Consider the following 24,336-nt stretch of genomic DNA (forward strand, 5'->3'; position numbering starts at 1 on the left):
TCCATTACATTATTCAGAGCAGAGACACACAAGGCACTCCATTGCTACTGTGATACTGTTACCAGCCTAGTGGTGAAAGCACAGCACATGAGTGGAGAGGGAGATACTTAAGTGATAATGCCAGAGAAGCCGGTATTTGGAGGATATATTGGTACGGGTGTTGTTAGGTCCGAGACTAAGTTGAGGGCCTGGCAAACCGTGCCAATATATCCTCCAAACACTGGCTTCGAGGGGATTATCGCTTTTATACAACGGGTTCAACATATTCAATAAATGATTGACATATTTTCATTAAAAACATTATTTTGATTAATTTATTCATACTATTTCATCCTTCCACAAGATATAGTCCCGACACAAATCTAGGGTTGCTACCCAAGCCGGCTGGTCGTTCGTTCTATCGGTTCAGTTGCCAGAGACACAACCCAGTTGTTCAGTCTTTTTGTACTCTATCTATGGACGCGACCCAGTCGTTTGTTCTAAATGTTCCATTGCCATACTGGCTGGCAAAGTTCTTATCCCTTGCTTGCTAGCTAGCCAACTGAGGCTAACTTACAGTCACGTCAAACAGTGCAGCTCAAATAACAACAGTAGCTGTATTTGCATAAACTGTTTTCTAGTGACATTTATTTAGACATCCATAACAATGAGCTAATGAGGCGTGATTTCGCCTGGCATAGAAAATGTGCTCTCTCATCAGAACACTGTTGTTCAGAGGAGCTAGCCAACAACACAGCTAACACAATCACTTCAAACTGAAGCTGGAAAGACTGCAAATTAGCTGCACTTCGTTTGGTTTTACCTGTTGTAAATTGAAATTTATTTTTATATATCCATAAAAATTATTCCAGCCGATTCACGATTTTGACTGGCTGAGAAACGCTGCCTGCCTGTCTGTCTCGTCCCGACTCCTGACACGTTCATTACTATGGGACAGCTGGAGATCCAATTTGAATATTGAAACAATGTTGCAGATGTCAGAGACAGACAGCAAGGTTTATACAAATCTCCGCTGTTGAAAACTAAATGTTAGTCTAAAAGAAATGTGAGATAATGTCTAGATGCTTTTTATAGTGTAGATCAAGTTTATAAATTGCCTGGCTGGGTTGATGAGACAGTGGATTGCGCAGTCAGATGGAACAGAGTAAATAGGCATTTTCCCGTCATAGTTTTAGCCGGTGGTAACTTGTGGCATTCCGGCTGGAATGCGGTTTTAACCAAACAGCATTCAGGATTAGACCCACCCGTTGTATAAAGTACAATAACTTTGCTGTAGCATGAAAATACAATGTATTCATATTATAAGCACGAATAGGGGCCGTATTCATGAAGTGTCTCAGAGGAGATCAGTTTAGCCATTTATATCATAATAAATGGACAGGGGGGGCCTGGTCCTAGATCAGCTCTCCTACTCTGTGATACTTTATGAAAACAGGCCCAGAAACATGTGTTTGAGAGATGGAGGAGTGGAGAAGATATCTTACCCGAGCGAGGACCTCGAACTCTGGAGCAAAGTGCTGGCATGGTCCACACCACGGAGCATAGAAGTCCACCACCCAGTGATCCTTCCCTCCTATTACCTTGTTCCTGAAGTCATCTGGAGTCAGATCCACTGACGCTCTTGGGAGAGTACTAAGACACAGATATAGACACAGACACACACTGCATGAATTCCATTCTGTTGACTACAAATCAGATATTCATGTTCCTATAATGATGATTATTAAAAGGCTAGGAAAGAAACACAGAGGACAGAACTTACCCCATAGCCCAGACTTTGAGAGAGTGAGCGTCTCGGTGCCAGCCGTTGTAACTCCTGGTGAGAGAAATAAAAACAGCCCTCTTATTTACAGACTTTACAACATAACTTAATGTAAACGTTACAATATAATCTAGTGTACATTTTACAACAGAATTTACTGTAAACTTTACAACATGTAAGCCATATGTACACTTTAAAACATGTAAACTTAGTGTAACCTGTAGAACACGTAAACAGTAACTGTAGTAAGACTAGGGTGTGAATCAAGCATCTCTGAAAATCTCTGAAAGAACAGTAAGGTACATACTGGTATATGTCTCGTCGGTTGGCATTCTGAGGGTAGAGGCGTATTTCAGGGTAGGCTCTGACACTCTCTCCTTGGCAGAAGGAGTGGTGTTTCTGACAGTCCACCGTCCCCACCTTTATCATACCATTCACCGCCTGAGGAGACATCACCATTTAGAAAATCTTCTTGACAAATGCATTAAGTTGGATTTGTTGATTACACCCACCCACCCTAGAATGAAATGAGATAATGCTCATATTTTATCTTGATAGATGATATCATGTATCTCTATCTATGCTAGATTCAAGCCCCCAATATCAAGAGAACACGTCAGTGGAAGCTCTGTTGCTGTACCTACTGCCCTACTGAAAGTACCCGTGCCATTCTCCTCCACTCTGGCAGCAGGGCCTGGCAGGGCCCACACCAGTGGGCATAGAAGTCTACCATCCTACTGCCTACTACCTAGTAGGTACTCTCTACAGCCTACCACTCTACAATCCACTACCTACCCGTGCCATCCTCCTCCACTCGGGCAGCAGGGCCTGACAGGGCCCACACCACGGGGCATAGAAGTCCACCATCCAGGTCTCGCTGTGTTTCCTCCTCTTCACCAGCTCTGCAAAGCTGTCTGGGTCCATGGTCACCACCGTGGGGTCGACCAAGTCCTGGAAGAGTGGGGAGAAACAGAGGAGTCACTACAGTACAGCTGTACTGTATAACAGTAACAGACTATTCAGACCATTGGCAATGGGAGAGTGCTACATTTCCTCCACAAGGTAAAGTCTCTTAGTTTTAAACCTCATGGGCGCTCTAAGCACTGGCTCGCAAGGAGATGGCACGATACTGTGAACTAGGCTAATGGTAAGCTTCTCACCTGTATGAACTCCAGGATTCCGTCAGCAGAGTGATGTCCCTCGTACTCATGGATGGAGGACTTGTTAAAGATTACCGTGGTCGGGTATGCATGGATATTATACTGAAAACACAAACAGAACATAAGTGGTAACTAGTACTACTTTCCATTAAATATCAGGGTGGTTGGGTGGAAGTGGACTGAAAACAGGCACATAGGACATACACTGGTTCCTCAATTAAAAGTTTAAAGCTTATGCCGCAACACTTTGTGGCAGATTGTGGTAAATTGCGTCATTCCGTCATTGCGCCTCACTATCACAAGGAGGAGTTAGAACGCTGATTATGCTTTTGGTGTTGCTTTTGGTTTCTTTCCCTCGAAAAACAGACAGAAATAATTCTAAGATTACAAACTGGCTTTATTTACCACAGTGTGGAAAGAATGATAGCACCTCTATATAAAGTGAGTTTCTGAAACATGGAGTCCTTCTTTGCTGATGTGAAAAAGAAACTGAATGAAAGAGTCCAGCAAGGATATGGACGGGAAAATGTTATTTAATTTGTTTTATGAAATGTACTAGTTTATTTAGGCAATTTAATGTATTCATTTAGGCTTGGCCTATTTAGTAGGCTATTTTGCAGCATAAAGCTATATTTGTCAGCAGAGCATATGAGCTGATTGGATCGGTGAGAATCTCAGCTCCTCGCTCACGGACCTGTTCACCCCTCCGCTCCCCCGCTCAAAGCCACATCAGGCCAGTCCGCTCATTATCGCTCAGCGCTCAACGCAGTTTGCATCGCGCTCCACTCAAATCGCTCACCCGCTCGCTCCAAAAAAGGAACAAAATCTGCATGTATTTCACTTTTATCTTAAACCACAGCCTTACCTTATCGCCCTGAGTTTGTTGCATACAGACTCATCTCGGATTATCCATTCTGTCTTGAAACAGGGATCTAACACTGATGCTAAAATTAGATGTTTATCAGTATAGTATATTCCATAGCGAATTGACACGTTGTTTTCCAATGTTTCTGCAAAAGCAGCGATGCCCATTGGAAGTGCAGCGTGAGTGTCATCGGTGAGCAGGGATTTGATATCTGTGACAGCAGGGAGGATCATCCCCAGGTTCCCCAGCTCCTTCTGCATTTTGTCTGTGAGGTCTGCCAGTGGTGTCAGCACACTGACCAGGTGCGTCAGCTGCCGTACTTGATTCAGGGTGATGTTAGCAACATTAGACTTGAGTTTGTTTTCCCATAACGGGTCTTTTTGGAACAACCGGATGAACGACTGAATCATCCACAGCTGGCTGCTCCATTGAGTGGCGCAGGCATTTGTGGGGCGGACACCTAATTGGTCGGTTTCCTCTGTGTTCAGGGTGCTCTTGCGTACACTTTTCACCAGGTGCCCGACTAACAGCCTATTAATGTTGTCGTGCTCGTTAACGGCGTCTTTGATCGCCAGCTGAAGCATGTGAATGGGGCATCTCAGATGTAAATTTGACACAGTAAAGTACTGATTTCTCATAGTTTCTACATTAGTGGTTATCACTTCCACATGGACTTGCGAGGGCGCAGGTGGTCCATGTGGAAGTGATAACCACTAATGTAGAAACTATGAGAAATCAGTACTTTACTGTGTCAAATTTACATCTGAGATGCCCCATTCACATGCTTCAGCTGGCGATCAAAGACGCCGTTAACGAGCACGACAACATTAATAGGCTGTTAGTCGGGCACCTGGTGAAAAGTGTACGCAAGAGCACCCTGAACACAGAGGAAACCGACCAATTGAAGGTGGTCTCTTCATGTTCTGCGCTGCTGCTGGCATCCGCGGTCACTTCACCCTCCGCCTCCTCTTCAGTGCCAGGGAGGAGGTTAAACGCCTTGATCATGTTGCTGGCACTGTCAGGGATGACCCGAATCACACGTCGTTGCACGTTCCAATATTTCAGTACACTTTCATACTTTTGGTAAATACGATCTGCGGTATGGTGCCCCTGTATGTGCTCACAGCCCAACAAAACAGTGTTCCCCCGGAACGTCCCATCAATGAAACTGGCCACGATGCCAAGGAAGCTGTGCCCTCTTCTACTGGTCCAAATGAACACTGACAGAACGAGCCCATCACCATTTTGAAATAGGTCTTGCAGTTTGGCTTCCATCTCTTCCAGGGCGGGCATGTGGCATGAGCGTGTCCTGTACGGTGTTGTAGCATGGGGGGGTGTAGCCCGGTTGAGCTGCGCTGGCTGGCGAAGTGTTGCATCCCTTCGCGTTCTCCTTTACTCAGCGGTTCATAGTCCATGTAAATCATTTTTTAAAATGCTACATCCAGCTCTCTTTTTCTCTCCCTTGTTATGGTTGGGCCTTTGCGTGCAGTGAAGAAACTTTTGAATTCCTTAACCCTTTTCTCATGTTGCTGCTTCCGCTCCTCTCACTCTATAAAATACAAATTCATGGGCGACACAAATTAAATTAAACAGATGGATTCTGGGTCAGGCTTGAGCATGCTTCAAACTCGTGGTGTGAGCGCGCGAAATTGGAGCGGGACATAGAGCGACGCTCCGTCCTTTTAAAAATGACGCTCTGCGCTCTGTCCAAAATCCGCCCGCTCACACTCCACGCTCGCTCCGCTCCACTCACATGCTCTGTTTGTCAGCATGAAGCTGAGTGACTCACTCATTTGTGGCTTTGGATCAAAATAAATAAGTACCGACATTCTTTCTGATAGTCTTTCTTAAATAAATGTTTTGATCAAGTGAATCTGCTCATGTTGTGTATGTGTTAAATTATTTGTGACATTGTGGTTACAATGAAGAATGTAAACGAAATAAATCAAATAAATCATATTCATAATTAATAAACAGATTGGTGTTGGGAGCTGTAATTGTGGCAATCTTTTTTTAACAATACAAAACATACACATACAATCGACAACATCACACAAGCATCAACGGCATCCCACCTGCTCAGACCCACATACTCACACCTAGGCGGTCATGACATTTTGTCAGCCGGTGATTGTCAAGCAAATAACTGCTGGTCTCACGGTAATTGACCGTTAATTAACATAAACACGTTTAGCATATCCTGGCTTCCACGCATACCTACAAGCCACTGATGCAGACCTTTGGAACATCTACATTTTAAAAAGTATAATAAATCCATGTAATATAGCCTACACCACCACAATAAATCCATTATTTATTTTAGACAGGTCTAAAGAAACATGATATGAAGAAAATGTGGTCTATTTCAGAAGAACAGAATAGCATACTCTGAGTTGTCCTTATGTTAGGCCCTGATCTGGCTATGCCATATGGCTGTGGGCTACAGTAGTTCATTTAGCAGAAAATATTTGCTTAGAATTCCGTGGCATTATTTTATAGTATGAAGAATACAATTGAACATAGCTGAATAAAATAGAAAGGATATTTTCTCCAAACGATGAGGGAGTGCGCTCATGCGGCTATTCTGTGTTGAGCGGTTAACAAAGAAACAGGTACTCCTACATGCTTAATTTTGAGTTATTTATGTAACTTCAGTTGTGGTACAAACTGGGCTATATGCTTTTTAATACATTCTAAGGCTGCATGATGCGACTGTGTGGCCGTAATGCCCCCTAAAAGAAAAGCCTTTTGCGGCCGTTGTGCACTAGGGCTGAAAATAATAATAATAATTCCCTTCTCCCGGCTGCGTGCGGAAGCACCTCTCATTCACATGGCTCTCAGTCACATGATCGGGTCTCTCTCACCGGCTACAAGTGAAGACAGACACATCGGGGACGCAAATGCGCGTGTCCTTATCCAATTCCGAGGCGCATATTGAAGATATTGGAAGAACTGTCCACATTTACTTTTCATCAGCCAACAAGATGAGTAGGCCTAACGAACAGCAAAATCACTAGCCTATGTCAAATCTACTATCCCCCATAGTACAAAAGTTGACCTATTCTATTCTGTGTGCGAAATAATTATTCCAAACATAGTCTGGGACAGTTGTGGGATACGATAGATCCCAAATTAATACAACCACTAGTATAAAAACACCGGTTTTAAACAATGAGCCTGACGCAACAAATGAGAATGTTTAGCTTAAAATGTTGATTAATTATTAGGCTATTTCTTCACATTATAAGCACAGCAATTTCTTTTTATTTTATTTAACTAGGCAAGTCAGTTAAGAACAAATTCTTATTTACAATGGGAGGCAGGTAGCTTAGTGGTAAGAGCGTTGTGCCAGTAACTGAAAGGTCGCTGGTTCTAATCCCCGAGCCAACTAGGTGAAAAATCTGTCGATGTGCCCTTGAGCAAGGCACTTAACCCTACTTGCTCCTGTAAGTCGCTCTGGATAAGAGCGTCTGCTAAATGACGTAAATGTAAATGTAAATGTACAATGACGGCCTACCAAAAGGCAAAAGGCCTCCTGCGGGGACGGGGGCTGGGATTTAAAATAAAAATATAGGACAAAACACACATCACGACAAGAGAGACACCACAACACTACATTAAGAGAGCCGATCCATTACCCAACAAAATAACAAATTGATTTAGCCTAATTGTTTTTATGACTACAGACAGTAGGCTAGTATTCCTCTTTTCCTGCATGAATTAATTCGTCTGCATGTCTATCCAACATTTGGCTAAACAGAAACTATTCCATGAATTAAGAATTTTTATTTTCACAATGCAATGTGGCATATTGACAACTCAAAGAGCCTTCTAATATTAGCCAACAAATAAAGCTACTAAAACAATAACTTCAAAAACAGTCCATCACTCGGATTTCTTGTGCAGAAATGCCTGGTCGCAATCCCGCAGCTGGCTTCTCTCTGACACCACAAATCCATCTGTAGGGGACGCTTTATAATAATATAATAATATGCCATTTAGCAGACGCTTTTATCCAAAGCGACTTACAGTCATGCGTGCATACATTTTTTTTGTGTATGGGTGGTCCCGGGGATCGAACCCACTACCTTGGCGTTACAAGCGCCGTGCTCTACCAGCTGAGCTTTCCTTTGGAACCACATCATTCCAAGGTGAAGAGTAGGCTGTTTGCTTGCCTCCAAGGCGAGTGTGACCTCTTTGAAGCGATAGAGGAAATCAACAAGATCCACAAGTATTCTTTCACAATAGCTGGCCTTATGTTTTCTGCAGTTTTGAGCTGGAAACTGTCCCACTCTGTGGTGAATAGCACCCTCTCCACGAGCACCCACTCTTTGTTTATGTAATGGATTGTAAGGCATAGGTATCCTATTTTTCGAAAATCGGCATCCACATGTCAAGTGTAATTGCGCCATTGTATTTACCCAAGTTCTCTCAACCCCGAGACCACCCGTCAGCTGATTCTTTTGCCCGATGCAGGATTCTAGTGCAAGAGGAGAGAGACTCTCAGACAGAAGCATTCACACCTCCATTCATTTACAAAGGGCTAGTCTAATAGCTTGGTTAGGTGTGAAAAATCCCCCAATTTGTGCCACAGTTTAGACTACAGATAGATGCTGCCATCAGTCAGCTTTGATTCCTATTGTAAAGTGTAGCCTAATGGCCAAAACGGGCAAATTTGCAATGTATTTGAGGCTTAAGTCCTCTAAAGTTTTACATTTGTAACTCAATATCATAGATCTGATTTTCCCTAACGAAAAATGCATCAACCCCTAAAAATGTCAATTTATTATAATTCACATAATAATTCAAACAAAATGAGCTATAGCGAGAGAGACTTGGTATGCTAAAAACAATCAGAAAGAAAGAATGTGTCTTTAACTCTGCTTTATAGTATAACTTATTTTGAACGAAAGCCACAAATGACCGTGTCACTCAGCCCTATGCTGAAAAATATAGCTGTCCAGGGTTCTGAAACAATCTTCTGTGCGCCATTGAATTGGCGCCTTTCCCTACATGTGAATAATAGCAAATATTGAGGAGAGTGGAAACCCCAACTTAATTAGGTCTATAATGAATAGCCTAACTGTTAAACTTGCCTGGCTTTATAAATCATCCATATATATATCTACAGAAATAAGACAGATCCTGCTTCTGTTGCCTGTTTGTTTAATCGCCTACTGATTCCATGAGCACCAAGCCTCACGCAACTGCAAAATGTTGGATAAAGCAATTTCACAAATCTGTCTTTGCTATGCTATAATAAAGGCTTTACAATTTTTTTTACGTTAGAACAGACTCTGGTATTACTTATTTAGGTGTTGTTTACACTGTTCCAAATGGGCAGAAAAATGATATTGTAATCTAACACCACTGGTTTGTCACACACACATACGCAAGCAGCTCTAGCTCCTCTACCCTCCTTTTTCTTGATCTCCTTCTTATTGATCATCATTATAATAAGTAATGTCATTATCATTATTAGGCTTCTTATAGTAGTAGCCTTGTATTACCACCATTGCGCTGTAGGCCTAAGAGTGCATCCTGTTTAGTCAATACCATAACTTGTTATGCTTGAAGCTATGTGTGAAGCCTCTCCAGTCATACGAGTTCCACCTAGTCGACAGATATTTAGGAGACCTCATATGCTGTCCTAACAGTTAAGAGTTACCAGCAGGTGTCTTGATTATAGAAAAAGGCAGTGAGTCAGTGGTTCCTGCACAATAGACAGGCAATTGCTTTGGAGGTGTTCAAATAATGTTTTTATATTTCTATATGATAAACCCATAAATAATCTAGACCTACATGCAACAGTATCTCTTGCGCTTTTGACAATTACTTTACACAAGGCCTAATTCAAATGATATGCCTAAAATACTTATAACCATTACGCTAATAAATAATCACATTTTCCTTTCGATTATTTAATTAATAATGGTAGCCATGCTGGTTAAGTGTGCCTTGAATTCTAAATAAATCACAGACAGTGTCATCAGCAAAGCACCCCCACACCATAACACCTCCTCCTCCATGCATTACAGTAGGAAATACACATGCAGAGATCAGCCGTTCACCCACACCGCGTCTCACAAAGACACGGCGGTTGGAACCAAAAATCTCAAATTTGGACTCCAGACCAAAGGACACATTTCCACCGGTCTAATGTACATTGCTCGTGTTTCTTGGCCCAAGCAAGTCTCTTCTTCTTATTGGTGTCCTTTAGTAGTGGTTTCTTTGCAGCAATTCGACCATGAAGGCCTGATTCACACAGTCTCCTCAGTTGATGTTGAGATGTGTCTGTTACTTGAACTCCGTGAAGTATTTATTTGGGCTGCAATTTCTGAGGCTAGTAACTCTAATTAACTTATCCTCTGCAGCAGAGGTAACTCTGGGTCTTCCATTCCTGTGGAGGTCCTCATGAGAGCCAGTTTCATCATAGCGCTTGATGGCTTTTGCGACTGCACTGGAAGAAACTTTCAAAGTTCTTGACATTTTCTGGATTGACTGTCCTTCATGTCTTAAAGTAATGATGAACTGTCATTTCTCTTTGCTTATTTGAGCTGTTCTTGCCATAATATGGACTTGGTCTTTTACCAAATAGGGCTATCTTCTGTATACCCCCCTACCTTGCCACAACACAACTGATTGGCTCAAACGCATTAAGAAAGAAAGAAATTCCATAAATTAACTTTTAAGAAGGCACACCTGTTAATTGCATTCCAGGTAACTACCTCATGAAGCTGGTTGAGAGAATGCCAAGAGTGTGCAAAGCTGTCATCAAGGCAAAGGTTGGCTATTTGAAGAATCTCAAATATATTTTGATTTGTTTAACACTTTTCCATATGTGTTATTTCATAGTTTATGTCTTCACTATTATTCTACAATGTAGAAAATAGTACAAATAAAGACAAACCCTGGAATGAGTAGGTGTGTTCAAACTTTTGACTGGTACTGTATATGTTATTTCAAGTTATCCATTTGGAGCACATGCAAAAGCAATTTAGAGTTGTTGAACGGGAGTGACGAGTGTGTTGATATAACGCTAATATTATAAAAATGTCTCTTTCAACCGGCATAATACTGTATGATTCAGTGCAAAGCCTATCACATCATTCAAAATATCAGAATTGGTTAAATAAGGTTATGCATGCCAACATATAAGGCAAGAATTAACAGTAGGCAAAGTTGTCTCATTCACATTGGTTGTCTGAAGCATGCTGCAGAGTTCACAGCTGGCTATGCCTCAACCACGGGCCAGGTATAAATCGTTCGGCAGCCTAACCTATTATTAGAATACAAAAGAAGCCATCCACCCTTGATGGGCTATCAGCAGGACAATACACTTGCTGAGTTGAGCTGGAATTTCGTGATTTTAGGGACAAGGCCATTTTGTCCTTGAAGAGGTGCCCAATCTGCCATCTGAAAGAATAGCTATTGTTTTTCGGTTTTCAAATCAATTTAATTGGCCATTAAAATGGCCAATTAAATTGATTTGAAAACCGAAAAACAATAGCTATTCTTTTAAGAAAAACATAAGTGTTTGTAAATGTACATAAATAATTAGCCTACATGTCGAAGTGTAGGGGATAGCCTATGCCTTTGGCTACAGTCTGTCATGTCCAGACCTATGTGACATGAGCCGCCTGAAAATGTAGCCAAACTTAAATGAGACTTAATTACATACAAGGCTAAACACCAGTCATGTTTGACAAATATAATGTAGGATCATTATTAATATCTAAAGGCTTGATTCTGTCGACATACTTGAGTCACTGTGGTTCTGATAGAGAAAGGCCAGTGCCTGTTGCACACTGCAAACTATTTAACCATAAATGTAATTGTTTAAAACCCCAACTTTGTCATTTTTTGAGGCATGTCTTACCATGTTCCGACCATAGGAATGTTACAGGGATGATTTTATAAACACTTCCTCACATGTAATTGAAACCAGTAGGGTACTAGGGGGTAACTAGCCCCCCCTAAGAACAATGTCTAATTGCTGACACAAAAAAGCAACGTTTGGAAAAAAATTGGTATGTGGATGAAGGTCATGCTTAGGCGAATAAACTATAAAGGGAAATAAATGACTACAGTTGACACTTTAGTTATTTAATGAAATGTTGTTTTTAGAAAAGGGGCATTTTTTTAAAGAACCGGCGTAACTGCGCCCCCGTGCCCCCCCCCCCCCCCCACCCCCCCATATGGAGTAACTGGCCCCCGGGGGTGCCAGCAGTGGTGTAAACTACTTAAGTAGTTTTATGGGGTATCTGTACTTTACTTTACTATTTATATTTTTGACAACTTTTACTTTACTACATTCCTAAAGAAAATAATGTACTTTTTACTCCAGACATTTTCCCTGACATCCAAAAGTACTCGTTACATTTTGAATGGCTAGCAGGAAAGGAAAATGGTCAAATTCACACACTTCAAGAGAACATCCCTGGTCATCCCTACTGCCTCTGATCTGGTGGACTCACTAAACACAAATGCATCTTTAGTAAATTATGTCTGAGTGTTGGAGTGTGCCCCTGGCTATCTGTAAATTTTAAAAAACAATACAATTGTGCCATCTGGTTTGCTTCATATAGGGAATTTGAAATTATTTATACTTTTAATACTTAAGTATATTTTGGTGTTGCACATGTCACCATAAAATATCTGCACTATGAGGAGATATGATGTAAAGTGCCTTATTTTAACTCACCTACACATTCATTTTCTTTGTTCTCTCTTTGTTGTTCCTTTTCTATACAATCCATTATATACAATTGCACTAAATATGATTTGAATAATGCAAGATTTTACATCCCAGCAGTCTTTAAAATGACATTCAGGAGCAAAAAGGTTTTCAATAGTTGTTTTTAATTCATTAAAATAAATATTAATTGGAATATAATATTGGAATGGAATATAACTCATAACATTGGATTAATTCAGTGTAACATTGGTGTGGAAACTCTTATGCTCTGCTATTGCACCATTCTAATCTGTACATAGGTCACAAATAAAGCTATGCCCAGTAAAAGTCGAGCACAACTCATGAGCCCACCTCCTGCACTGCTCACACCTAATCCAGTCCCCACCTGTGACTGAAAACATTGGGAGAGATGCCAATTGAAAAGCTCTTACTTAAAAACGTAGATAGCTATCTAGCTATATGACATAAAATGCTGTGTAAAATAGCTAAAAGGCTATAAAGTAATATTAACTGTAAAGCTATCAGTCACTATTGGAAACATTTACAACTGCAATTCAAGTCCGGGCTCTGGCTGGGCCCCTCAAGGACATTCAGAGACTTGTCCCGAAGCCACTCCTGCGTTGTCTTGGCTGTGTGCTTAGGGTCGTTGTCCAGTTGGAAGGTGAATCTTCGACCCAGTCTGAGGTCCTGAGCGCTCTGGAGCAGGTTTTCATCAAGGATCTCTCTGTACTTTGCTCCATTCATCTTTCCTTCGATCCTGACTAGTCTCCCAGTCCCTGCCGCTGAAAAACATCGCCACAGCATGATACTGCCACCACCATGCTTCACCGTAGGGATGTGACGCTTGGCATTCAGGCCAAAGAGTTCAATCTTGGTTTCATCAGACCAGAGAATCTTGTTTCTCATGGTCTGAGAGTATTTAGATGCCTTTTGGCAAACTCCAAGCGGGCTGTCATGTGCCTTTTACTGAAGAGTGGCTTCCGTCTGGCCACTACCATAAAGGCCTAATTGGTGGCGTGCTGCAGAGATGGTTGTCCTTCTGGAAGGTTCTCCCATCTCCACAGAGGAACTCTGGAGCTCTGTGACCATCGGGTTCTTGGTCACCTCCCTGACCAAGGCCCTTCTCCCCCGATTGCTCAGTTTGGCCAGGCGGCCAGCGCTAGGAAGAGTCTTGGTGGTTCCAAACTTCTTCCATTTAAGAATGTTGGAGGCCACTGTGTTCTTGGGGACCTTCAATGCTGCAGACATTTTTTGGTACCCTTCCCCAGATCTGTGCCTCGACACAATCCTGTCTTGGAGCTCTACAGACAATTCCTTCGACCTCATGGCTTGGTTTTTGCTCTGACATGCACTGTCAACTGTGGGACCTTATATAGACAGGTGTGTGCCTTTCCAAATCATGTCCAATCAATTGAATTTACCACAGGTGGACTCCAATCAAGTTGTAGAAACATCTCAAGGATGATCAATGGAAACAAGATGCACCTGAGCTCAATTTCGAGTCTCATAGCAAAGGGTCTGAATACTTATGTAAATAAGGTATTTTAGTTTTTTTTTAATAATATTTTTTTTACAAAAACAAAACCTGTTTTCGCTTTGTCATTATGGGGTATTGTGTGTAGATTGATGAGGAAAAACATTTATTTAATCCATTTTAGAATAAGGCTGTAACGTAACAAAATGTGGAAAAGGGAAGGGGTCTGAATAATTTCCGAATGCACTGTATATACTGTATATCCAATAGAAAGAAGCATAAAGTATTTGTTCATCAACATCTTTGTGTTTTCATTAATAAAATAATGATAAAAAAGACTAGATCGAGTATATGTGCTCAAGGATGCCCTCTGGAGTTTCAAATGAGCATTAACTGCAAGCACTGCGACTCCCAAAGTATATCACAGCATACCGCAGACTATACTGCGGAATGATGCAACTTTTAAATGAGGAACCACTGTACAGTACGTTACATAACTGTGGTAGCCACTGCTACTTTCAGTTATCCATCAAAACCACAAACACATTTAATTTGGTTCATACTCAGGGATGTGATCAGGATATAAAATATAAAATCTTGATTTTGGCTAGGGGAAAGGCCAGTTTCCATATATGAAATGGAGGATGATGTCAGATTAATCAGAAGAAGTGGATACTGAATTGGGTCAACTGCCACTAATTTAGACCAATGATTCAATGTTATATCTCACAGCTCACCACACAATCACAGGTGACATGGCTGGAATGATGGCCCTACGCCTTGCTACGACACAGCCAGAGGAATGATAGCCCTACGCCTTGCTACGACACAGCCAGAGGAATGATAGCCCTACGCCTTGCTACGACACAGCCAGAGGAATGACAGCCCTACGCCTAGCCTTGCTACGACACAGCCAGAGGAATGATAGCCCTACGCCTTGCTACGACACAGCCAGAGGAATGATAGCCCTACGCCTTGCTACGACACAGCCAGAGGAATGATAGCCCTACGCCTAGCCTTGCTACGACACAGCCAGAGGAATGATAGCCCTACGCCTTGCTACGACACAGCCAGAGGAATGACAGCCCTACGCCTTGCTACGACACAGCCAGAGGAATGACAGCCCTACGCCTTGCTACGACACAGCCAGAGGAATGATAGCCCTACGCCTTGCTACGACACAGCCAGAGGAATGACAGCCCTACGCCTTGAAAAAGACACAGCCAGAGGAATGACAGCCCTACGCCTTGCTACGACACAGCCAGAGGAATGACAGCCCTACGCCTTGCTACGACACAGCCAGAGGAATGATAGCCCTACGCCTTGCTACGACACAGCCAGAGGAATGATAGCCCTACGCCTTGCTACGACACAGCCAGAGGAATGACAGCCCTACGCCTATCCTTGCTACGAGACAGCCAGAGGAATGACAGCCCTACGCCTTGCTACGACACAGCCAGAGGAATGATAGCCCTACGCCTTGCTACGACACAGCCAGAGGAATGATAGCCCTACGCCTTGCTACGACACAGCCAGAGGAATGATAGCCCTATGCCTAGCCTTGCTACGACACAGCCAGAGGAATGATAGCCCTACGCCTTGCTACGACACAGCCAGAGGAATGATAGCCCTACGCCTTGCTACGACACAGCCAGAGGAATGATAGCCCTACGCCTTGCTACGACACAGCCAGAGGAATGATAGCCCTACGCCTTGCTACGACACAGCCAGAGGAATGATAGCCCTACGCCTTGCTACGACACAGCCAGAGGAATGACAGCCCTACGCCTATCCTTGCTACGAGACAGCCAGAGGAATGACAGCCCTACGCCTTGCTACGACACAGCCAGAGGAATGATAGCCCTACGACTTGCTACGACACAGCCAGAGGAATGATAGCCCTACGCCTTGCTACGACACAGCCAGAGGAATGATAGCCCTACGCCTTGCTACGACACAGCCAGAGGAATGATAGCCCTACGCCTTGCTACGACACAGCCAGAGGAATGATAGCCCTATGCCTAGCCTTGCTACGACACAGCCAGAGGAATGATAGCCCTATGCCTAGCCTTGCTACGACACAGCCAGAGGAATGATAGCCCTATGCCTAGCCTTGCTACGACACAGCCAGAGGAATGACAGCCCTACGCCTTGCTATGACACATCCAGAGGAATGATAGCCCTACGCCTAGCCTTGCTACGACACAGCCAGAGGAATGACAGCCCTACGCCTTGCTACGACACAGCCAGAGGAATGACAGCCCTACGCCTTGCTACGACACAGCCAGAGGAATGACAGCCCTACGCCTTGCTACGACACAGCCAGAGGAATGATAGCCCTATGCCTAGCCTTGCTACGACACAGCCAGAGGAATGACAGCCCTACGCCTTGCTACGACACAGCCAGAGGAATGACAGCCCTACGCCTTGCTACGACACAGCCAGAGGAATGACAGCCCTACGCCTTGCTACGACACAGCCAGAGGAATGACAGCCCTACGCCTTGCTACGACACAGCCAGAGGAATGACAGCCCTACGCCTTGCTACGACACAGCCAGAGGAATGATAGCCCTACGCCTTGCTACGACACAGCCAGAGGAATGACAGCCCTACGCCTAGCCTTGCTATGACACAGCCAGAGGAATGATAGCCCTACTACGCCTGTATGCCATACAGCCCAGAAGAAAGCAGTAAAAATGTTACCGGAAGAAATAAAAACGGCTTTGTTGATATGTGTGAGTCATACTAAGTTAAGTCCATTGAATGAAATGCGTATTATTCACTTCAATCATGATCAATACCTTCATTATAGTGAGAGATTACGTCATACAGTAGGGCCATGATTTGGGGACATAGTTAAACTCTGGAACCTAGTTATTTACTCTGGAATTTTAGAGCAACAGTCTTGCATGGCTGGCTCCTCAATACTAACCTGGTTGGCAGTCTTTTTACCTAACATTCCACTAATTTTACCCTGCATCATATGCACATGACATGGAGTACAAGGTGTGGAATGCTAGCTAAACAGACTGGCAACCAGGCTCCCTCAATACATCTTGGCCGATATTGTGGAATACATAGAAGAATACCACATCTAGGGGGTTTGGGTTTACGTTTGGTATGTTCTCCCGACACTCACCATGCTGCAGAGTCTCTCATGCACGGTGCAGTCCAGCGTTCCAAACTTCATCTGACCAAACAGCTGGATCGAGGCTTTCCTCAGCTCAGGGAGGAGAGCACGACAGGGTGGACACCACTACAAGGAAACAGTATATTAGTATTTGTTCATGGACCTCACCCAATGTCTCAGCCAAATCAACTGGATCTAGTCCACGTTACACAACAATAATGTCTGTTTACTTTCAGGGATTAATGTTAGTCACCAACAGATTATTTCCTTAGTAGCCACACCTATCTTTCAATACATGTCAACACGTAGTCAACTGTGAACATCGATAAGCAAGTAGAGTATTAGTCACTAACATAAGGCCGATACTTACAGGAGCAAAGAAGTCAACTAGCCAGGGCTCCTTTCCATCACTGGGGAAGTTCTCTGGTCTCAGAGTGGTGACATGGGCGCTGACACTCTCCTTAGCAAACGCTATGATGTTATACAGCACATCCTTCCCTGGGAGAACAGAAACCGTTTATTTGCCATTTATAAGAAATACATTGGAAATCTTACTCACTCAAGCTCTCATGAAAAACAAAACACAAGAATAACAAAATAAATAGATATACAACAACCAGTGAAAAGGAATGCCGAGTGAAATAGAGAGATAAAATACAAAAATCGCTTGTGTTCGAATAAGACGTTGACTTACCATGGTGTATCTCGAAGTCATGAATCCCAAGGCCTTTGAAGACAGCGATGCAGGGCTTTTGAATGTAGAAGGAGACGCACAGTTCTGAGTCAGTAAGGCAGTCCACCTTTCCCACCTGAGAAAAAGCACAGAGTCCTGGCAGTATTAAACATCCAGACTGAATCAGTGACGTGAATGAACAGTGAATCAGAGCGATATTCATTGTGGATTCCAGAACTTACCTGTATGTGGGCCGCCTTCAGAAGAGCCTTGAGCTTCTTATACTCATGAGACGCAATGGTCTTCTGTCCGAAAGAAAAACTGACCAGCCACCGATGATGGGCCAGTTTACTCTACAGAGACCGATGTTGAATAGAATAGAACACAATAGAATAGGACAGAATCACTTTTCCCCCTAAATATTTCAGCATCACCACTACAGGTGTTTTCCCCAACTGAAATAATGTCAGACAATAGATTATTTCATGTCAAATATATGTGGTTCTTTTTACTAGGTAGGTCTATTATTACTAAGAAGAAGAAAGAACATCAGGACACCACTGAAATATCCACAACATTCAAGCCGGCATACAAATGAAGACATAAACCCCCCCCCCATGCACAATAAATACATGGTTGCACGAGACTGCAATGCAGATGATTTTTACTGTACCTTAGCTTTGATTATTATTACTGTACCTGGAAGGTTTCCTTAGTAAGAGCCTCCAGGTCAGGCAGATGCTGCATCACCTCTCCATAGATCTCTCTGGTGTCCAAACTCTGCATGAACTGTTGTGATGAAACCAATGTTTGTTGTAAAACTGTGCTTTCACAACAGTTACGATTCTATCATCTCAATAAAACATAAAAAAGTGTTCTCTTAGCTACAGTTGAAGTCGGAAGTTTACATACACTTAGGTTGGAGTCATTAAAACTCGTTTTTAAACCACTCCACAAATCCTTGTTAACAAACTATAGTTTTGGCAAGTCGGTTAGGACATCTACTTTGTGCATGACACAAGTCATTTTTCCAACAATTGTTTATAGACAGATTATTTCACTCTTTGCTTGACATCATGGGAAAATCAAAAGAAATCAGCCAAGACAAAAAACACCATCCCAACCGTGAAGCACGGGGTTGGCAGCATCATGCTGTGGGGGTGCTTTGCTGCAGGAGGGACTGGTGCACTTCACAAAATAGATGGCATCATGAGGTTGGTCACAAATGAGTCTTCCAAATGGGCAATGACCCCAAACATACTTCCAAAGTTGTGGTAAAATGACTTAAGGACAACAAAGTCAAGGTATTGGAGTGGCCATCACAAAGCCCTGACCTCAATCCTATAGAACATTTGTGGGCAGAACTGAAAAAGCGTGTGTGAGCAAGGAGGCCTACAAACCTGACTCAGTTACACCAGCTCTGTCAGGAGGAATGGGCCAAAATTCACCCAACTTATTGTGGGAAGCTTGTGGAAGGCTACCCGAAATGTTTGACCCAAGTTAAACAATTTAAAGGCAACGCTACCAAATACTAATTGAGTGTATGTAAACTTTTGACCCACTGGGAATGTGATGAAATAAATAAAAGCTGAAATAAATCTCTCTCTACTATTATTCTGACATTTCACATTCTTAAAATAAAGTGGTGATCCTAACTGACCTAAGACAGGGAATTTTTACTAGAATTAAAATGTCAGGAATTGTGAATAACTGAGTTTAACTATTTGGCTAAGGTGTAAACTTCCGACTTCAACTGTATGTATGGTGAGGCTTCTTCATAAACCCATCCTGGGTTTCTCCTTCTCACTTACAAATACATTTAATGTTGTTCTTTGTTTTTAGTGTGCGCAAACAAAACTAAAACATGGGCCTCTCTTACCAGCACGCTGCCCTTGTTCTTCAGTGAACTGCCGGGGGGAAAGAAGGCTGTGGTGCTGGTGGTCACCTCAAAGCTGTCACACAACTCAGCCTGTGTAGAGCAGTCCATCCAGCCCACATTCACTAGACCTTCCTGAAGAGGACACAAGAAGAGACATTCAGTCAAAATATCAATGTATGCTCATGGGAAGGTAAACATACAGCATGGGTTCAATGAGAACTTACCAACATTCCAGCTAATTTTTGCCTCGTCTTTGACTCTAGACAGTCTATGAAGAGATCAAACACAGATCCTATTTTAACTGTATAGAAAATACAATTAATACCATATTGGTTTCACTAATTCTGACTAAAAGTCTCTATTTGTAAACATGACAAAGCATCTCAACGTAACCCTTAACAGCCTGTCTTACCTCCAGAGTCAGCACAGAAGGTGATCAGCCATCCAACTCCAGATGAAAACGCTGCCTCAATCTCAGTGAAGACATTGCCTTGCCACAGCTCTGTAACTCTGCTCTTCACAAACTGCATGCCGAACTTAGTTAAACTCTCCTTGGCCCTATCTCCAAAATATTTCTCTGGATTCTATTGGACGACAGAAAGGGATCGGTTTTAGAGTGTTGTTCCTAACACCATAAATCAGTGAGTGATACATAACCTGGTTAAAACAGATTGAACGATGTGCTAAAACAATGGTGAGCTTAGCATTCAGTCTGGTTTAACCAGGCTACGTGATGCATGACAGAGCAAACCTAAAGAAAGCTGTGATGTTTCTCCTACCATTCCAGCTTTGTAAATGTAGAGGCTTGGGTAGCTGTTGATGCCTTTGCTTCGACACAGTCTGTTGTTGTCTCCGCAGTTCACGGCTCCTATCCTGATCACTCCATCCATCTCCTTAGCAAACTCCCTCCACTGTGGAAACACACACACACACACTAAGTAACATAATATCATATCATGTTGAAATATTAAACATAGATAACAATTATCAAAGGATAAATGAAGAGGATAAAAAAAAAAAAGGTACCATCTGCAATATCTCATACTGTTCAATGGACATTTTAATTAAGTATATGAAACAACCAATGAATAGCAGTAAATATTGTAGATTGCACTTTTAGAGTGAGTGAGGAAAGTATTACCGTGGGAGCCAGCTCGTGACAGTGATGACAACGAGGGAAGTAGAAGTTGACAAACCAGAGTTCTCCAGAGTTCACTGCTGCATCTATGGTAGTAGAGTCAGTATCACAACAACAACAAACTTACCCCCCCCCCCCCAAAAAAAGGTTGGCTGTGAAGGTATGGAATACTGTGACATCACTTACCGAAGTCTCCCCTATCTAAAGTGACAATCTCTAGGTCATCATCATAGATACCTGCAGAAACAAGACAGAAAGACTAAGATGATAAGAAAACACCAACTTCCTGAGGAAATGACTGAAAATGTTGCATGTTAGCTGTGGCTTATCAATCCCTTTTTTAAATATATTTATTGTCAATGTTTGCATTTCAAATTCTTAAGACTACTCTAACAACGAATTACCAAATTCATTTCTATAGTAGTTCCAGCTCTCATATCGTCCTCCTCCCTGCTGCTCGTCCTGCAGACCCTTCTCTCCATACTTGTCATACTTCTTCCTCAGATCGTCATCCTTCAAAACTTCATATGCTCGGGTTACCTTCAGGAACTTGTCGTGGGCAGTTTCATCATGCTGGAGAATGAGAACAACATAACAAATCAAGTACTGGACCTAGCTTGGTACCAGATGTGTTTGCGCTGTTTTGGTGTGACAATGACTAAAGGAGTAGGAAAGACAGCTAAAACAGATCTGGGACCAGACTAGGAAATCACCAGTATGTTGTGATATGTTACAGACTATGATAAAATGTACAACATTTTAACATGTTATAACATCTAATACATATATATACAGTACCAGTCAAAAGTTAGGACACACCTACTCATTCAAGGGTTTTTCTTTATTTTTACATTGTAGAATAATAGTGAAGACATCAAAACTATGAAATAACACATTTGGAATCATGTAGTAACCAAAAAAGTGCTAAATAAATCAAACATATAGTTTATATTTGAGATTCTTCAAATAGCCACCCTTTGACTTGATGACAGCTTTGCACACTCTTGGCATTCTCTCAACCAGCTTCATGAGGTAGTCACCTGCAATGCATTTCAATTAACAGGTGTGCCTTCTTAAAAGTTAATTTGTGGAATTTATTTCCTTCTTAATGCGTTTGAGCCAATCAGTTCTGTTGTGACAAGGTAGGGGGGTACACAGAAGATAGCCCTATTTGGTAAAAGACTAAGTCCATATTATGGCAAGAACAGCTCAAATAAGCAAAGAGAAACAACAGTCCATCATTACTTTAAGACATGAAGGTCAGTCAATACAGAACATTTCAAGAACTTTGAAAGTTTCTTCAAGCGCAGTTGCAAAAACCATCAAGCGCTATGATGAAACTGGCTCTCATGAGGACCGCCACAGGAATGGAAGACCCAGAGTTACCTCTGCTGCAGAGGATAAGTTCATTAGAGTTACCAGCCTCAGAAATTGCAGACCAAATAAATACTTCACAGAGTTCAAGTAACAGACTCAGGCCTTCATGGTCGAATTGCTACAAAGAAACCACTACTAAAGGACACCAATAGTAAGAAGAGACCTGCTTGGGCCAAGAAACACAATCAATGGACATTAGACCGGTGGAAATTTGTCCTTTGGTCTGGAGTCCAAATTTGAGATTTTTGGTTCAAACCACTGTGTCTTTGTGAGACGCGGTGTGGGTGAACGGATGATCTCCGCATGTGTAGTGTTATGATGTGGGGTGCTTTGCTGGTGACACTGTCTGTAATTTATTTAGAATTCAAGGCACACGTAACTAGCATGGCTACCACAGCATTCTGCAGCGATACGCCATCCCATCTGGTTTGGGCTTAGTGGGATATCATTTGTTTTTCAACAGGACAATGACCCAACACACCTCCAGGAGTGCTGCATCAGATGACCTGGCCTCCACAATCCCCCGACCTCAACCCAATTGAAATGGTTTGGGATGAGTCGGACGGCAGAGTGAAGGAAAAGCAGCCAACAAGTGCTCAGCATATGTGGGAACTCCTTCAAGACTGTAGGAAAAGCATTCCAGGTGAAGCTGGTTGAGAGAATGCCAAGAGTGTGCAAAGCTGTCATCAGGTCAAAGGGTGGCTATTTGAAGAATCTCAAATCTCAAACATATTTTGGTTACTACATGATTCCATATGTGTTATTTCATCGTTTTGATGTCTTCACTATTATTCTACAATGTAGAAAATAGTACAAATAAAGAAAAACCCTTGAATGAGTAGGTGTGTCCAAACTTTTGACTGGTACTGTATATATGTATGTATATATATAGGGCAGGCTACTCACTGGGTTTTTATCCGGGTGCATGATCAGAGCCAGCCTTTTGAAGGCTTGTCGTATCTCTCTGGTTGTGGCTTCTCTGGACACCTTCAGTAACTTATAGTAATCCTCATTAGAGGACACAGAAGCTACCAGAAAACTGAAGACAAGCAGTGATCCCAGCAACATTCTGCTCCAAGGCATCTGCTGATTCTGAACTTGACAAGCTCCTCTTGATTTTGCTGTTAGTAGAGATTTCATTGCCACAGGTAAACAGTATTTCAGTGCTGGATCTCTTAAGTTGTTACTGTCACACACCTCACGCTAGGTAGGTTAAGCAACCCCAGTATGTTCTGCAGTCTGTCTATGGAGTGAAAGACCAAAATAATTCCAAAGTAATTTTTCAGAAAGTGACCTCAACTAGAGACATGATTGTATGGTGACATCATTTGCCAAGTTAGCAAACTAAAACAAATGAAGCTAGCCAACTAGCTATGAACACAGATGTAACACTTATTTAAATCAGATTATTGTTTATTTGCAGAAACGCAAGATCATAATCATAAGATCAATTACTTATTTACAAGCGGCAATGCTAGCTGGGCTAGCTAGTTCTATCAAAGTACAGAGCCCACACTAGCTGGCTAGCAAGTAGCTAGCTAAGTTAACGGTATTGCAGCTACCTACCTCATCGTTGAAATCAGATATTGTGCAGAGAAAATATCTATTAAATGCATATACTCTGAAATCTTGATAATGAACATTACCTTGACCGAGTGCTTGTTGGCACACTTCTTATCCGGGTTTGGGTCCGGGAGTCGCCGGGTGGTAAGTGTTGAGTTGGCTAAACTAACTAGAATCTTCACGGCGGTTGACTGACGTAATCACGCCCGGAAACAGAGCCTCAACGGTTGTCACTAGTTACCACCAATCTTCTTCGTCTTCTTCTTCTGTGGATTTTATATGGCGGTTGGCAACCAACTTTAAGGTGAACCAGAGACAGTGAAGTGTGAACCAGAGACAGTGAAGGTCTAAATCCTACCCAATAATCTCATCTCCCTAAGGAAACGAAATACATAATTAAATACTACATCCCCTGAAGATTTCCCCAGCAGTTCATTTAATCCTGTCTCTTCAACCCCATTACTCCTCAAATCTAATAACAATAACTGTTCTTATTAATCCCTTGGCTTCTGCTTTACTGATTGACAATTCCATCTCAACATAAGGATGTTTAAGAGCCTGCTTGGCAATAATATCCACATTCCCCTCTACTCCCACATGAGCTGGTACCCAGAGG

The 24,336-nt window shown here is 42.4% G+C and overlaps 1 protein-coding gene across 1 annotated transcript in view; it reads right to left on the reverse strand.

Annotated features, from left to right (window-relative positions):
• LOC311129952 (dnaJ homolog subfamily C member 10-like) overlaps positions 1–23,879 on the reverse strand; it is a 35,925-nt gene extending 12,046 nt beyond the window's left edge. Inside the window, exons 1-19 of the mRNA XM_084162520.1 lie at positions 23,804–23,879; positions 23,064–23,278; positions 21,185–21,353; positions 20,967–21,017; positions 20,784–20,866; positions 20,422–20,553; positions 20,055–20,226; positions 19,867–19,910; positions 19,643–19,774; positions 18,463–18,552; positions 18,006–18,116; positions 17,785–17,899; positions 17,461–17,588; positions 17,100–17,216; positions 2,923–3,024; positions 2,558–2,713; positions 2,070–2,203; positions 1,763–1,816; positions 1,485–1,632 (exon numbers count right to left, since the gene is read on the reverse strand). Of these exons, the coding sequence (XP_084018646.1) occupies positions 1,485–1,632; positions 1,763–1,816; positions 2,070–2,203; positions 2,558–2,713; positions 2,923–3,024; positions 17,100–17,216; positions 17,461–17,588; positions 17,785–17,899; positions 18,006–18,116; positions 18,463–18,552; positions 19,643–19,774; positions 19,867–19,910; positions 20,055–20,226; positions 20,422–20,553; positions 20,784–20,866; positions 20,967–21,017; positions 21,185–21,353; positions 23,064–23,240 (2,115 nt within the window). The 5' untranslated portion in view covers positions 23,241–23,278; positions 23,804–23,879. The remainder of the gene's footprint in view (positions 1–1,484; positions 1,633–1,762; positions 1,817–2,069; positions 2,204–2,557; positions 2,714–2,922; positions 3,025–17,099; positions 17,217–17,460; positions 17,589–17,784; positions 17,900–18,005; positions 18,117–18,462; positions 18,553–19,642; positions 19,775–19,866; positions 19,911–20,054; positions 20,227–20,421; positions 20,554–20,783; positions 20,867–20,966; positions 21,018–21,184; positions 21,354–23,063; positions 23,279–23,803) is intronic.
• Positions 23,880–24,336: the final 457 nt, after the last annotated feature.

This window comes from Coregonus lavaretus, assembly GCF_964263955.1.
Source record: "Coregonus lavaretus genome assembly, chromosome: 5".
NCBI lineage: Eukaryota > Metazoa > Chordata > Actinopteri > Salmoniformes > Salmonidae > Coregonus > Coregonus lavaretus.